Raw genomic sequence first — 16,322 nt, forward strand, 5'->3', positions numbered from 1 at the left:
AATGCAGCGAGGCCTCTATGGAGCTAAATTGGTGTCAATTTACTTGCACGTTTGTTAAAAAAACTAATAAAAAAAAAATGAAAGTGAAAATAATTTGGAACAAATAAGGGAATGTTTATTCAGTTTATACATACATACATATATATATATATATATATATATATATATATATATATATATATATATATATATATATATATATATATATATATATAATTCTTATCCTCTGTAATAAAAAACATTTTTTCAATTTTCAGATTTTTTATTTTAGTTTCCAACTGTATCTAAAAGTGAAGATAGCAACTGTACAACTTTCAAAAGATTTCTTTATTTCGATTTAAAAGGAGTATTTTACACAAAAGCACAACATAATAAGCCAAAACGCCAACAGGTCTTCACATAAGACAAGAGTTCACAAACTATTCGTTTATACTGAAGGAATTTCACAGAACCTGCATATTTACATTCACAGTTTTTCGAATTTTCAAATTTAGATTTGGTTTAAAATTTGGTTTAAGATTTTGTGTGAAAAAAAAGAGGAAAAGCAAAAACAAAATTGTTTGTATTGTACACAGGCACATCCAAATACAAAGTACAGACTGGTGACAGATAAACAAACTCTTATCTCTAGATTACGGGGTTCTGCAACGACTCAGGTCCAAATGTCCATAAAAGGAAAAAGTCACGTCCAATCAAATTCTTCTGAGGAGATGGACTCTTTTCAGAAACGACAGCGCCTTTATTCACTGGACTGTGAAACAGAACAAACTGATAAAACATTTCAGGTTTGGATCAGAGTCTGGTTGTTAGCGAGGTTTGGCTTTGAGCGCTGCGTCCACCTCCTCTTCAGGCAGCAGGGTGTGCCACTGCGCCACCGGGCGCCGAGGATTCGCCAGCATGTCAGACCAGTGGCGCAGGCCCACACCAGTCGCCCCATAACCCATGAAGGTCTTCCCTATGGGGTCATTGCTCCCCAGCTTGTCGTAGTCGTACACAGTGATGACAACCTGCACTTTCTGGAGAAAAAAACCAGCAAAATGAAATCGCTTAATTACACTTTAAGACGAGTGACACTGCAAATAAATAAATATTATAGGGTTGAACACTGCAAAAACACCACACAACAATTAATCAGATTGATCGTGTTTAGGGCTACAAGTAAAGATTATTTTAGTAGTTGATTAATCTGTTGCTTATTCTGAAGATCAAAAGATTAATCGTCACATTCTACAGATTTTTCATTTAACCACATACCCCTTTCTATATAGTATTATAAAAAACAATTTTTGAAGTACATTAAAATATGCAAATAAAGAAATAATTTAATTCCTATTTAAAATAAGAAAAGAAACATTTTATTGTCCAAAATGCAATAGCATCCCTTTAGAAGATCTGAAGCTAAATGTAGACCGCTTGGAGAGTTTTGGCTGAAACATATTTACAGACAAAAAGTGTCTTTATTTAAAATGCAAAGTGTTTATGTTTTTTGTTCAGTTTTGGCTTCATTATTGCTCTGAATATGTTGATTGTTTTTCAGCAGATGGTTTGTTTTTGAGAGTTGGAGAATCTGCTTCAAGATTTTCATATGTTGCTGTTAAAAGTTTTTTTTTTAGCTACAGGTGCATCCTTCGCTGCAAACGATCAAGTGTACATTAAAAGGAACGCTGTTATTGAATTTTGGTAATAAAATATTAATTTTCTTCTTTAAAAAAGGGGATTGTTATTGGTTTTTATTTTTGCATCTTTTACATATTTATAATATTGCATAAAAAGCCTTAGGAGATAAAATCTGCAGAATCTGCACCTTTTTTTATCCAATGTATGACTAAATAACCATAAGTAGGAGTTCTTGCATCATTTGAAGCTCACCTGTATTTGTTCAAATGGGACTTCGAAGCTGAAGCTTTCGTTAAAGTAGGGATTGAGCGTGTTCTTCTTCACTGTTGTCTTCTTCTTCTTTATCCGCTTCCCGTTTTGTTGCAGAACGATCTTCACAAATGGGTCTTGTTAAGACAACAAAAAGTATTCAACATCTTCCTTCAATATGAGACACAATATGGACCAAAGTCCCAGAGAGGTTTAGTTACCCGATAAACCACCAACATCCATTTTTTTCAGATTTTTTGCCTCCATGATGTTCACCGTCAGTTTCCCAGCCGTTGGTACGTAACGCAAAGAAATGCAAATGTCTCCCAGTTTTTCCTGAAGACAGAAAAGTTGGTCAAAACATTTAGGAAAGTGGTTTTTAAAGCTAGCAGCATATTTATGAATTTTCTGACAAGTTAATAACTGCAGAGTCTGTAGTAGGTCTAAGCAAATTTGTATGGATTCTTCAAACTGTATGGAGTAGCACTGCCCCTCCCCCTCCTGTTGCTGTGCACCTTGATAAATTCTACTATTCTTTAAGTGACAGTTTTGGCTGTTTAAAGTTATTTTAAACCACATAAAACCTGTTTTAGTGCAGAAACTAAAGGAGCGTGACCTTTTTAAGGTAACCCTGTTTTAAACCGTTTGAATAAAAACTCTAAACTTTACCTCTTCTTTCTCTCCACTCTCCAAGTCCCTCCATTGCTGCAATGGCTGGCCCAGATCAACACTGTTCATGGGAATCTTTATTTCGCCGATCATGTCGTGCTTGGAAAAGCGATCAAAGTCGAAAACCTCCAGAATCAAAGTCTTTCCGCCCAACTCTGCATAGGGAATCTAAAAAGAAATGATGTTTGTTGTTAAATAAGGGAATGCAGGTGATTGCTTGCATTTTTTGCACTATTAGCCACACAAATGTCAACAAAAACAAAACGGTTTGCTTTGATGTACCTTAAAAATAAAAGTCTCATTGAAAACAGGGCTCAGGTTTTTACGCTGGACTTTGGTCTCATACTTCTTCTTCTTGTCAGGCAGCAGGAAAACTTTAACGTAGGGGTCAGAGGTCCCTCCCATGTCCATGGCAGCGAGATCCTGAGCCTGAAGGATTCCCACTATGAGCTTCAGCAGAAAGAAAAACAAATCAAACGTGACGTTACAGCTGAAAACTGGAAGTTATTCATGCATCTGTGAGTTCTTACAGATTCAGGAAGAGAGTTATCTAATCTATGAGGTAATCTAAAGTTGATTGATCTTATCGATTGACTAACAGATAATTAACAAACATCCATTTTCCTTAAAAAAGAAAAACCTGAGTTTTCTCTTATGTCAAGGGTGTTGACCATCTTTCCGTAACAGAAAGGGCAATTTTTTTTATTACATGCTAATTTTTAAAAAGCACATCGTATCAGGCCCATTGTAGATAGAAATAAAGGAGGAGTACATTTGCAAGTGAGAAATTTTGATATTGATCTAAAAAATTATCCAGAAAAAAAAGAAAAATTTTGAGCTGAAAATGTTTTACTTTTTTTGTTTGTTTGCTCAGAAATGGCCATTTGTTTAGTCTAGAAAATGTATGAGAATGATCTCTGAGTTTCTTGATTTTTTTGGCAGAAATTTAAACCTCCTTTTTTTCTATCTAGAACTACCAGAATAGCCTTCGCAGGGATGCTACATCTGCCATCTTTGTTTCTCTTTCAGCTGGCTCCACTTACGGCTGGCCAGTGGCGCCCTCTTGTGGATGGCGATCACACTACAACACTTAAAGAAGCTCTGATTCATCATTAGTTAATCGATTGGAAATAATTTTAATCTTTAATCTGTTTCCGGAACTACCTGAGAATCTGTGAAGTTGTAATCCAAGGAGAACTCCAGTTTGCCCAACTTCTCCTGTTCTTTCTCTTCTTCCTCTCCGTCCTTTTTCACGTCGCCCTCCTGCAACAGGAAGCGTCTCCATGATTCATCGTGGAACAGCAGACGAGGCTGCGGAGCGAAAAGCAACCCACCTTTTCTCCGGACTCCCCGTCTCCTTCCTTCTCCTTCCTGCGCCGACCTCCGGCCTTCCTCCCCCTCTCTTTCTTCGGCTTTTTCTTTTTCCCAAAACATTTTTTGAAGACGCAGAAGATGAAGCAGGCCACCAGAACCAGGACCAGAATAACGATGGCCGCCACTGCCCACACAGGAACTACAGAAGAGCGCTGAATTAGCTCGTCCTATTTGAAATTTAATCACTTAAACTCCTTTAAATTAACCGCATTATTTCACGATGATTTTATTTGTTTTTGTTTCGTCCTCGGGGATTTTCAGTGCAGCCACTTATCTGCAGACAGTTTGCTGAGTGTGTGTTTGGTCAGTAAACACTTTCTTCCCCACAATCAGATAATAACACTCCTGCAGCTGAGAGTAGACGTGTAAAAACATCATAAGTATAAGTCATTCCTTTCCCCCTGTAATCTTTAGCTTCACTGGATCATTTTGCTGTAACAGAACTGATTCCTGAACACATGAACAAAAACATCTCAACGATTTAATGTTATTGAACTTATTGCACATTCTGTTCAGCTAAAAATGTAAATTTGATGCATTTTAATGGGCTTTTGTCAGGTAAACCAACACAAAGTGGTAAATGAAAGTGAAATTCTGCTGTAAATATTACACAACTGCTTATAATTTTTGATAAATATCTACTATAGAACATTCTCATGTTTAAAGAACCATCGTTTTCTGTTTCTAGATTTTAAAATAAAGATTTATGCAACATTTTGATAAATCATGTTTTTTTAAAAAAGAAACATTTTAAGTCAGTTCAGATGTTTTCCTGTATCGGATCGCTGTCAGCCGATACTAAACCTCAAATATCGGTATCGGAAGTGAAAAAAGTGTATCGGTGCTTCCATACTTGCTACTGACAAAAGGTGTAAAAGTTCAAATAGTGTGAATACTTTTCGTCTTGTTTGTGACACAATCATTCGGATCGGTTTATTTCATCCTGGTTCTGCCGGCGCCTTACTTGGCAGGTGGCTCAGCTCGTTCATGAACTTCTCCTTCATGTGGTCGTACTCGTGTGCGGGGTGATGTTCGGGATGCGTGTGTTCATGGTGGTGTTCCGGATGGTTGTGCTCGTGACGGGCCGGTTCCGTCGATTCCTCAGATTCGGGTTCGGACGGCTCCACGGCCCTCCGGAGCCGGAGCCCGCCGCTGCCCAGCCTCATGCCAGCTGTGGGAACGGCAGAGCAGGTCAGTGTCTGCGTAGTTGGCCAGTTCAGCGAGCTGCGACACATTTCTGCATGTCTGCTGTGTAATCCCTCTGATCATGTGTTGCAGTACAGACCAGGAGCATGGGACATCGCTTAAGCCAGATGCTCAACATGGCTGACCTTAATCCCTCTGTTACTCGCGTTCCCTCTGTCATCTTCTGCGGCCCTTATCCCACGCGTTCACTCCCATCCCAGCCTCATTTTTCCTGCCTTCATGCTCTCTGCCGGGCTGGATTAAACTCTGCCATGGAAATATTAATCCAAAATCTCAGATTCTCAAAGCTGCAAATAGAAGTTGGTCCCATCTCGCATTTATTCCCTGTTATATTCAACTTATTGATTATTAAATCAATAAGTAAGTTGACTAAAACGAACTCAGAATCTTCAAAAAACATTAGATTTTTATGAATTTTGATGAGTATGTTGAACTATTTTTAATTTAATCAGAACTTGATTAAATAACTGCAGTTTATTCAACATAATGCAGAAGAAAAAAGGTCATTTTTATGTGATTTTTATAATTTATGATGATAATAACTGTATAGCAAGAAGGACGTGTAATCCAATGTAACAAATAATAAAAAAGAAAAAAACAAAGTAAACCAAACTAAATAAATACATAAAGAATTAAACATAGCAAAAGGTTAGGTTATAAATCTAAAGACGGATTGATATACTTTAAAAGAATAAAAAATAAACTAAAATAATGCAAAAATACATACGATGGTTGATGGATGGATGGATGGATGGATCAGTTTAGTAAAGGATTGTAGCAGAATAATAAATAATAAATAAAACCAAACATCAGTAAATAGATAAACTGTTAAAGTTGATCTGATCAATCAAAATACAGAAAACATTTTTCCTCCACCAGGTTCTGATTATTTTTCTGCAAATAATCAATAAACAAAAAACACCTCTGGTAATAAAACAGATGATAATTTTGTTCCAGTTTCAGATATTCTTGGATTTATATGAAATTTTCTCTTAAAACAGAAAATGTCTTCCCCTCTCTGGACTCTGTAAGTAAAATATGAGGAAACTTCATTTAGCATTCTTCCTACCTGCTGATGGTTTCTCTTTATTTCCTGCTGGTGTGAAATAATTGTGTTGTCTTTGAGTTTGAAATATTTTGTTCGTCGCCGTCTCCGCCTGGCAGGCTTCCTGAAACCGTTCCCATCAAAGCTCTGACAAATGACCAGAGCAGCGTTATCGTTTAATCCCCCCAACCCTCCTCTGATATCAGAACGCTGACGACACATCTGTTGCTTTTCTGCTCATCAGAAACCAGCAGTGTGTTGTTGTTTCCCTGCTGCTGCTGTTTTAAACCGGACAAAGAGAATCAATTTGGGAATTTGTTCTGTTCAGGTAGAGAAGTTAGTGTTGTGTTCATGTCAGCAGTGTGATAATCATCAGATTGTGTGGAGCATCTAGTCTGTCACTAATCTCCTCAGCATAGCTGTTAATCTACAAACAACTTTGCCTGAGAGGCCGTTCTGCTGCTGCTCTCACACTTTGGTTGATTTTTTTCAGCAGAAAGGCTGAAAAAAACAATAAATGAAACATTTTATTTGTGTAGAGAAACTCAGACAATTTACAGGAATCAGACAAACTTGCAAAGAGAATATTTAAAAAGAAAAACAAAAAAGAAAGGAAATAGAATAGGAAAGCACTTAAACACACTCCACTGAACTTAAAAGATATTTGTCTGTTTATTTTTCCAAACATGTTTTTTGTCATTATGGCCCAAAGTTTCTGGTTTGGTTTCATCAGAAACAAGGTTCCATTTTAGTTGGAAGAACATTTTTTATGATCAGTACTATATATTTTGTTTGTAATTTTACTTGATTCCTATAATAGTGTCAGTTTCTAGAAAAGTGCTACACAAAATCATTCAACTCCATGTTAAAGCAGATAAAAGGCTGTTAGTAACTAGTTACTTTTAAATGTTTAATTACTCCATGCTTGCAAGTTTGACTAGTTGAGTAAAAGTTCTGGATCTTTTTCCCACTGAAACATTTTAATGCATGAAACACTGAAACCTCCAGAGTTAAAATGATACGTTTGAAGTTATAAATGTTGTAAAAAAAAAAAAACAACCCAAAACTGTTAAGTTGGAAACAATTCTGCCTAAAACTATTTTGTACTCAATTTCTTTGAAATACCAGAACCTGCAAACCTTTCCAGGTGTTCAAAGTCAGTTTCTCTGTACTTTGTTGTTCTGTTTTTCCCATGGCTATGAATCACAACTGCACAAAGGATAATTTTCCCCGGTTTATGAAATGTAAACAATGAGCAAATCTGGACACTACAGTCAGTATAAATGGCAGTTATGAACACCAAGCTAAACATGCAGCAATTAAGTACTTAATGGAGTGAACATTTATTCCAACAGGTCGTATCAGGTTCACTGGTCAGGATAATGTTTTCTTTTCAAAACCTCAGACCTGAATTTATTCAAATCCATTTCAGTAGAAGTTATTAGAGCCATAAATGATCCCACAGACTTCCCCTCTGATCCCAGACGTGACTGAACCTCAGACAGCATGACAGAGCAAACAGGAAATGTTTCAAAGGTTTGGCAAATTTAGATTTATTAAAATATTTCAGATAATTTTCCAGATCTTGAAATATTTCAGCAACTTGATTCAGAAATGGTTTGCATTTGGTAAAAAAGTGAAAAAGAGAACCATGGAATGGATGACATGACAGACCAAATATGATTCATTTCACAGTAACAACTTATTACAAAAATTATGGCTTTTGCTACAACTTCAGAACGTTGAGGCTCCTGGTTCTTTTAGAGATTAGTGTGACTGTGGCTGTATGGTAGAGTCCTGCAATCGGAAGGTTGTAGGTTTGATTCCAGTTTCCTCCTGCCACAAGTCGATGTGCCTCTGGGCAAGGCACTTGACCCCAAATTGCGTACCGATCTGCGTGTCGGTGTATGAATGTGTGTGTGTTTGTGAGTGTGACTGGGTGAATGTGACTCTATTGTAAAGCGCTTCGAGTGGTCAAAATGACTGGAAAAGAGCTATTTAAGTTCAATCCATTTATCATTTAGAAAAGTTGAGGTAATTCCAGTTAACCTTTGACCTATTGTACGGAAATAATGGAGTTTAGGGTTAAATGTGCAAATAGTTTGTTTTTTTAACGGAAACAAATGCAGCTTTGACCTCTTTGGAAATTGACAGCTGGAGATGTCTAATGCTTTTTTTAATTTTCTTTTAGAGTGTGTCTGTCGAACAGGTAATCTGCCATGGAGCCGTTCGGGTCGGAGGTGGTGAGGCGGGTCAGACTGCCGTTGTAGTCGCCCAGCTTCTTGATGGTGTCATGGCTGTCCACGAGGAACTCCCGCTCCAGGAAGTCGCACAGCTGGAAGAGGAAGAAAATGTAACAAAACCTGAAGAGAATATTTTTCTTCAATAATCAGCTAAACTCACATGTGGGTCTTTGTTGCCGTCGGCTCTGCGGTGAACATCCACGATGAAAGTGTTCAGAGACTTCTGGTATTCCAGGGAGAAGGTCAACGCATCCAGACCGCCTCTCCAGTCCTCCCTGCTCGGTTTCTAGGAAACAGATTTAATGTTTCCATCAGACTAGACCAGCATCGTGTCCAGTTTTAATTCTGATCAGCATTTCTACTGAAATCACTTAAAGAGCTATTTATTTACCAAACTCAATCAGTTGGGATTAAATCTCCTGTCTTTGTTTTATTTAAATAATTTCTAACCTCAACTCCACTTATTTCTATGTAGGATTTTTTTTAAGTCAAAAAATGACAAATTCAGAGTTTTTTACTAAAATTATCCTTTTTTATGTATATAAAATGCTAACATACTTTCTTGTTAAATTGCTTGTGACCATTATTTATGCTTACAAGCTTTTTAAACCTCTCTCTTAACTTAACTTTGGAGAAAAGACAGAACCAATCTTTCTAAATATAGATCTAATAAATGCAAGTTTCAGCAGTTTTTCCACAAATTTTCATCTCCACAAAAAACCTTTTTTTAAACTAGGTTGGCCACCATTGAAAATGTTTCACCATTAATTTTTTTTTCTGCAAAAGTTTTTTTTTAAAACCCCAAACTATTTTTTTTTAAATGACAAATTTCCCAAAGTCACCTGTTTTCAAAAAGTCAGACATTTTGCAGCTTTACCACTAAAAACACAGACGACTGTACAATGTAGTCAGGATGACGTCATCTAGCAAAATAGACATTTGATTTTATTTTAATCCACTAAACTACTGACTGCACGTTTCAGACATTAATATTTAAAATCTTCACAGCTGCAAGAGTTTGACATAAAATATAATTTTAGCCCAAAATATTTAACATATGAAGTTGATTGTAACAAACATTCAGACTGAGGTTAAAGTCCAGTGTTTAAGCCAGCAGCTGGCCTGTTCTGCCCAGACTGATGACATTTTGAGTCTTTAACTCACAGTGATTGTCTGAAGCAGAATCCGGCCTCCTCTGGTGTTCTGATATTCCAGCAGCTTCTCAGCCTGTTCCCGCTCCTTCATGGAGCGCTCCAGGAAAAAACTGGAGAAGTGTGGCAATGCGACATCATCCCTGTCAAAATACATCCCCTGAAAAACAGAATGAATATCAGAAATCAGTCAGCAGATTGAAACGTGACTGACTTTAGCTGGACCTACCAGGGCAAGGTAGGTGTAGGAAGCGCTGAGCTTCAGATTGACGAGCTTGTTGATGTCGCTTTCAGTCTCTGCATGGTAGTTTTGTTTCACGGCAGTCTGCATTTCTAAGAGAAACATAAAGAGGCCTTAATAGTACGTAGAGTTAAAGTTAAACTGAAATAGGACTTCAGGTGCTAATCAACTCTTAGCTTGTCTAAACGTAACAGTTTAACTTCCAACCCAAAGTCTGTCTATGATCCACTTCAGCTCGCCGGTATTTAAAGGCTTCGTGAACCTCCGACCTAAAACATTCATCCTGTGTGGTTGAATGATGACGGGTTTAACTCTGATGCAACCTCAGCAGGCTCTGCTACCAGGCTAACACTTTGCTACTTTTACCAAATCACACCAGAAAGCACCTGGAGGCTACAGCTCAAGCTAATCCCACAATCTAACAATGACGACGAAAACAAATGTTAGCATTGTTAGCACTCATTAGCTCAAAAATGGATTGAAAACAAACTATCATTAGACAACGTGTTAGTTAACTAGATTTTATAACAATTTTACAATGTAATTGAAACAATTACTTACTTGTTGACATCTTGTTTACCATAACAATACAGCGGAACTTGTCTTCTTCGTCTTTCATTTGCTAAAGCTAATTAGACATCTTTACCGCCCTCTAGTGTTCAATGGATAATAACATTTATTTTCCATGGCATGTTTCTGTTAGTTCTGTTCTTTGAGATGTTTTCTATTGGAAAAAACTCGATTTTCCTGATTAACAGTGGGAAACGCATCAGATACACATGATACATAATAATATGAGACATGTTTCTTTTAAATTGTTGCCCAGAAGATTTCAGACAAACCAATACATGATTAAATATATTAAAATAATGGATCCCAGCTATAAATTTTGCAAAGAGCATCCAGAAATAGTCATTTGTTTTGGTCCCATATCACAATAATATTTTGAAACTATATAATTTGTCATGTTGATACAAAAGTTTTATGAACATGAAACATTAGTTTTAGTGTTCATGGAAAGCAGAATAATATAAACAGAAGCCTGGAAGTCAATCTTATTATATTTGGCAATTTCCTATTAGCAACTGTAGAATTTAACAACATTTAAATTTTACCAGTTTTGGTTAAGGGAAATCAAACTATATTTACTCACTATTTATAGATACAAACAAAAAAGCTGTAAACACATGAATGTAGGTCAATTAATAAATTTCATCAAAAAATCTGTTTTGTAATAAAGTTATTTATTGTAGAAGGCTATTCCACTGACATGCTTTGTCACATATCCTGTGATATATTTTATTCATCATTCTCTTTTTGTATTTGTAAACAAACATCTTTAATAAAAAAATAAAAAGCCTAAGCAGTAAAACAGCAGGTTACTCAAGTAAATGTAACTGGTTACTTCCCATCTCTGGTATTAAAGTCCACAATTCTGAATTATTTTTTATTAGTCTGGTAGATGAGAACAATCTAAACTTAAGTCATGTTTTTATTGGCTGTATTCAGAATCATAATTACCAGAAATAATTCTTCAGAATGTCAATGTGGAATTAATATATATATTGTGATTTGCTTTGTGAATTGATGTAGAAAAATAAACTTTTCCACAATAATTTTTAAAAAAAGATCACTGCAAAGGTGTTTAACTTCACAGACATTTGTGTCTTTGTTTCAACACACCTGAATCAATCAGGTAATTCACAGAACTCTGGACAACCTGACCGCATTCTGAGGAGGTAATTCAGTAATTTGATTCAGGGACAAATCTGAGAAACGTCTTAAGGACCGGAGTTTGAAACGTCTTGTATGATTGATTGAACAGAGCTCTGGGTTGTTCAAAGTGGGTTTATAATCCAAACCAGTTTTAAACTTCTATTGTGTTCCCATGTAAACTGGTAAAAAGTCCAGTAGTAAAGAAACACTTGGCCAATTAGTCAGATTCAATTACAAACCTAAATAGACTTTGAAGAAATGTCTAACTACAGAGTAAATCCCATTCCAGGACTTACAGAGATCCTTTAACAGACAGCAGTAAAAGTATCATTTCTGTCACAGAAGTGAAGAGTGGAATGAAATATCTATTTTCTGGGAAAACTGATCAGTAACTTGATTATTAAATGAGAACCAAAATAAAAATCCATGCAGTCAGTCCTCAATAAGCAGAAACCACATTCAGTCATGACTGAACGACAGAGCAAACAGGAAGTGCTTCAAAAGTTTAGATTTATTAGATATTGAAATTTCAACAGTTTGATTCAGAAATAGTTTGCATTTGGTAAAAAGTGAATATAGGACATGATACAGACCAAATACGATTCATTTCACAGTAACAGCTTATTACAAAAAATTATGGCTTTTGCTACAACTTCAGAACTCCTGGTTCATTTAGAAAAGTTGAAGTAATTCCAGTTAACCTTTGACCTATTGTACAGAAATGGAGTTTAGGGTTAAATGTGCAAATATTTTGTTTTGACAGAAACAAATGCAGCTTTGACCTCTTTGGAAATTGACAGCTGGAGATGTCTAATGCTTTTTTAGAGAGTGTGTCTGTCGAACAGGTAATCTGCCATGGAGCCGTTCGGGTCGGAGGTGGTGAGGTGGGTCAGACTGCCGATGTGGTCGCCCAGCTTCTTGATGGTGTCATGGCTGTCGATGAGGAACTCCCGCTCCAGGAAGTCACACAGCTGGAAGAGGAAGAAAATGTAACAAAACCTGAAGAGAATATTTTTCTTCAATAATCAGCTAAACTCACATGTGGGTCTTTGTTGCCGTCGGCTCTGCGGTGAACATCCACGATGAAAGTGTTCAGAGACTTCTGGTATTCCAGGGAGAAGGTCAACGCATCCAGACCGCCTCTCCAGTCCTCCCTGCTCGGTTTCTAGGAAACAGATTTAATGTTTCCATCAGACTAGACCAGCATCGTGTCCAGTTTTAATTCTGATCAGCATTTCTACTGAAATCACTTAAAGAGCTATTTATTTACCAAACTCGATCAGGTGGGTTTAAATCTCCTGCCTTTGTTTTATTTAAATATATAGAAATGAGTATAGTTGCAGTTAGAAACAGTATTTTAAAAATTAAAGTAAAGTTGACAAATTCAGAGTCTCTTACTAAAATTAGCCATTTAAACCATAGAAGCAGCCATTATTGTGACCAGTTTTAATTTCTTAGTTTCTTCTGAATCATCCCTGCCAAGAGACTAAAACATAATGTTTTAAATAAAATGCCATTTTTAAATTTCTTGTTAAATTGCTTATGACCAATAGTTAAGCTTCTTAAAAACTTGCCTTGACAGATCTTAACTTTGGAGAAAAATGACAGAACCAATCTTTCTAAATATAGATCTAATGCAGGTTTTAGCAGTTTTTCATCTCCACATGAGTCCAAATTTTAACTAGCTTGGCCACTTTTTCTTTTTATTAGTTAAAAATTTCAAGGTAGATTTTCTTTTCCTGCAAAAGCTTTTTAAAACCCCAAACTAAATTTTGAGTCTTTAACTCACAGTGATTGTCTGAAGCAGAATCCGGGCTCCTCTGGTGTTCTGATACTCCAGCAGCTCCTCAGCCTGTTCCCGCTCCTTCATGGAGCGCTCCAGGAAAAAACTGGAGAAGTGTGGCAATGCGACATCATCCCTGTCAAAATGCATCCCCTGAAAAACAGAATAAATATCAGAAATCAGTCAGCAGATTGAAACGTGACTGACTTTAGCTGGACCTACCAGGGCAAGGTAGGTGTAGGAAGCGCTGAGCTTCAGATTGACGAGCTTGTTGATGGCGCCTTCAGTCTCTGCGTGGTAGTTTTGTCTCACGGCAGACTGCATTTCTTAGAGAAACATATAGGCAATCTAACTTTAACATAAATTAAATTTCATACATAAATTAGTATTTCAGATGCTAATCAACTCTTAGCTTGTCTAATCGTAACAGTTTAACTTCCAACCCAAAGTCTGTCTATGATCCACTTCAGCTCGCCGGTATTTAAAGGCTTCGTGAACCTCCGACCTAAAACATTCATCCTGTGTGGTTGAATGATGACGGGTTTAACTCTGATGCAACCTCAGCAGGCTCTGCTACCAGGCTAACACTTTGCTACTTTTACCAAATCACACCAGAAAGCACCTGGAGGCTACAGCTCAAGCTAACAGGCTAATCCCACAAGCTAACAATGACGACGAAAACAAATGTTAGCATTGTTAGCACTCGTTAGCTCAAAAATGGATTGAAAACAAACTATCATTAGACAACGTGTTAGTTAACTAGATTTTATAACTATGTTACAATGAATTGAAACAATTACTTACTTGTTTGTTGACGTCTTGTTTACCATAACAATACCACGGAGCTTGTCTTCTTCGGCTTTTATATGGTGAAGCTAATTAGACACTTTTACCGATTCATCACTGCAAAGGTGTTTAACTTGACAGAGACACACCTGTCTTTGTTTCAACATACCTGAATCAAATAATCAGGTAATTCGCAGAACTCAGGACAACCTGTTTGCATTCTGAGGAGGTAATTCAGTAATTTGATTCAGGGACAAATCTGAAAAAATACGGGACATCAGAACTCATGGACTGGAGTTTGAAACCTCTTGCACGATGGATAGAACAGATTTTCTCTGGGTTGTTCAAAGTTTAGGTTGTGGGTTTATAATCCGAACTTGCTTTAAACTTCTATTGTGTTCCTAAGTAAACTGGTAAAAAAAGTCACTTATTAGTAAAGAAACACTTGGACAATTAGTAGTCAGGGTCAATTACATAACTGAAAACAATCAAAATAATCATTAACAGTAATGTTAATTACAAACCTAAATAGTTTTTTGATGCAACAACTGAGTAAATCCCATTCCAGGATCTACAGCGGTCAATACCTTTTAACAGACCTGAACAGCCAAAGTATTGTTTCAGTCATGGAAGTGATGAGAGGAATGCAATATCTTTGTTCGTTTTCTGGGAAGACTTTGTCATTTACAGGGGTGGGCATTCCTGGTCCTCAAGGGCCGCTGTCCTGCAACTCTTAGAGTCTCCCTGGTCCAACACACCTGAATCCAACAGCTGAATCTCCTCCCAAGTGCAGTCAGGTTCTCCAGAGTCCTGCTAATGACCTCATGATTTGACTCAGGTGTGTTGAAGTAGAGATACATCTAAAAGTTGCAGGACACCAGGAATGCCCACCCCACATTATGTTACATAATGTTAGCCTCACCGAAAGGTTCTTCTGTGATCTAATGTAATGTCAGCTTCACCTAGAGAATAGATCTACTCTTCAATTCAGCGACCTCTCTTTATTTGGGATGTTTATCACCATGTGTTTGTTTTTAAGCTAAAGCGTTTTAAGTTGCCGCTCCAACTAGAAATCAAGTTTGTAAAGCAACTACAACAAAGAAACACTTTATGTTCTTGGTGCTCCTCTGTGTTGACCTACTATCGGTCTAGATTGGTTAACTATCCAACAAGTTAACCAGTCTGTTTTTCAACATGAAATTGTGTCAGTAATACATTTAGGCGTTTACAGCATTCAGATGACATTATTCTCCAAATTCAGTGCATTTTCATTATCATTAAGGAGAAAGAATGGATTCTGATATAGCTCTGATTCTGTTTCCTTTGGGTTTTCTGTAACTTTACTTTTCTTTTTCATTAAATCCTCATGATCCTCCTGAGTTTCTGTCTGCATTTTAGTCTGGTAAAAAAAAAAACCCATGATGACACCTTCAGAAAATTCTGTTACAAGTAACACGGTTTGGAAAATGAACTCAGAGTTCAAAAGTTTCCATATGAAGGTCGAATAAAAACTTTTATTTGACTTCTACTTCCTCCATTTTTCCTTACAGTAAAGAACAATAAAAACAAACACTTTGACACAGCTTAGGTAACTCATAAAACAAGAAGTGCCCTGGGCTCTGTTAGTCATATCTTTCCTTTTACTAGTTACACATTGGCTCCAATGTCAAGGAAACCAGAGATAACGCAGCATAATACACTTAATGACCCAAAATATCACATATAATCCATTCATAAAATGTGACATTTTAAGAATGGTGGATAAAAACTTGTAGTTTTGATGTGTGTATTATGTGTAATAAGTTATATATCTTTTTTTTAATTATTTTACTTTCTTAATTTAATATTATTATAATGACACTAAAGATGATTCTGGAGATAAAAAGTTGCTCACAAGCTGTAAACTGGCAATGCAGCAGATAAAAAAATAATCATCACTAAAAATAATATTTAACTCTAGAAACTTCCTTGATGAATGCTCATTAATGGATCTGGAACAATTTGCATAAGGTGACTGAAGGAAGCAGCAAAAGTTTATGTGACTGAAAAGGAAACATAATGATTGAGTTCATCACTGGGGAAAAAGAAAAGAAGCACAAAGATCTGGATCAGATTGAAGCAGGACTGAACGCAGCAGTGAAGATTATTTTCATATTTCCAGGAAAGGAAGCAACTTTAATAGTATTCAGTTTACATCTGGAGTCAGAATTTGAATGAAAAGAACATTAAACCAGTTTAAGTT

General features: G+C 36.6%; 3 protein-coding genes across 4 annotated transcripts; all 3 read right to left on the bottom strand.

Moving 5' to 3' along the window:
* Positions 1-388: 388 nt before the first annotated feature.
* syt5b (synaptotagmin Vb) lies at positions 389-6,289 on the bottom strand. Its single transcript, XM_044103380.1, has 9 exons — positions 6,185-6,289; positions 4,874-5,080; positions 3,870-4,048; positions 3,700-3,798; positions 2,818-2,985; positions 2,536-2,703; positions 2,088-2,202; positions 1,870-2,003; positions 389-1,016 (listed from the first exon to the last, which is right to left on the bottom strand). The coding sequence occupies exons 2-9, from the start codon at positions 5,073-5,075 to the stop codon at positions 807-809; spliced, it is 1,275 nt and encodes a 424-aa protein (XP_043959315.1). The 5' UTR covers positions 5,076-5,080; positions 6,185-6,289; the 3' UTR covers positions 389-806.
* Positions 6,290-7,688: 1,399 nt separating this feature from the next.
* On the bottom strand, positions 7,689-10,438 carry LOC122823600 (ferritin, lower subunit-like). Of its 2 annotated transcripts, none has more exons than XM_044103383.1 (5): positions 10,357-10,438; positions 9,784-9,887; positions 9,568-9,714; positions 8,564-8,689; positions 7,689-8,495 (listed from the first exon to the last, which is right to left on the bottom strand). In XM_044103383.1, the coding sequence occupies exons 1-5, from the start codon at positions 10,412-10,414 to the stop codon at positions 8,337-8,339; spliced, it is 594 nt and encodes a 197-aa protein (XP_043959318.1). In that variant the 5' UTR covers positions 10,415-10,438; the 3' UTR covers positions 7,689-8,336. The 2 variants fall into 2 exon arrangements, with proteins under 2 accessions (XP_043959318.1, XP_043959319.1); XM_044103384.1 differs by having other exon boundaries at positions 10,376-10,414.
* A 1,566-nt stretch (positions 10,439-12,004) lies between these two features.
* On the bottom strand, positions 12,005-14,307 carry LOC122823602 (ferritin, lower subunit-like). The gene is made up of 5 exons (XM_044103385.1): positions 14,099-14,307; positions 13,517-13,620; positions 13,301-13,447; positions 12,551-12,676; positions 12,005-12,482 (listed from the first exon to the last, which is right to left on the bottom strand). Exons 2-5 carry the CDS (start codon positions 13,616-13,618, stop codon positions 12,333-12,335), a joined length of 525 nt encoding a protein of 174 aa, XP_043959320.1. The 5' UTR covers positions 13,619-13,620; positions 14,099-14,307; the 3' UTR covers positions 12,005-12,332.
* Between the last annotated feature and the right edge of the window lie 2,015 nt (positions 14,308-16,322).

Source organism: Gambusia affinis, linkage group LG20 (genome assembly GCF_019740435.1).
Source record: "Gambusia affinis linkage group LG20, SWU_Gaff_1.0, whole genome shotgun sequence".
Taxonomy (NCBI): domain Eukaryota; kingdom Metazoa; phylum Chordata; class Actinopteri; order Cyprinodontiformes; family Poeciliidae; genus Gambusia; species Gambusia affinis.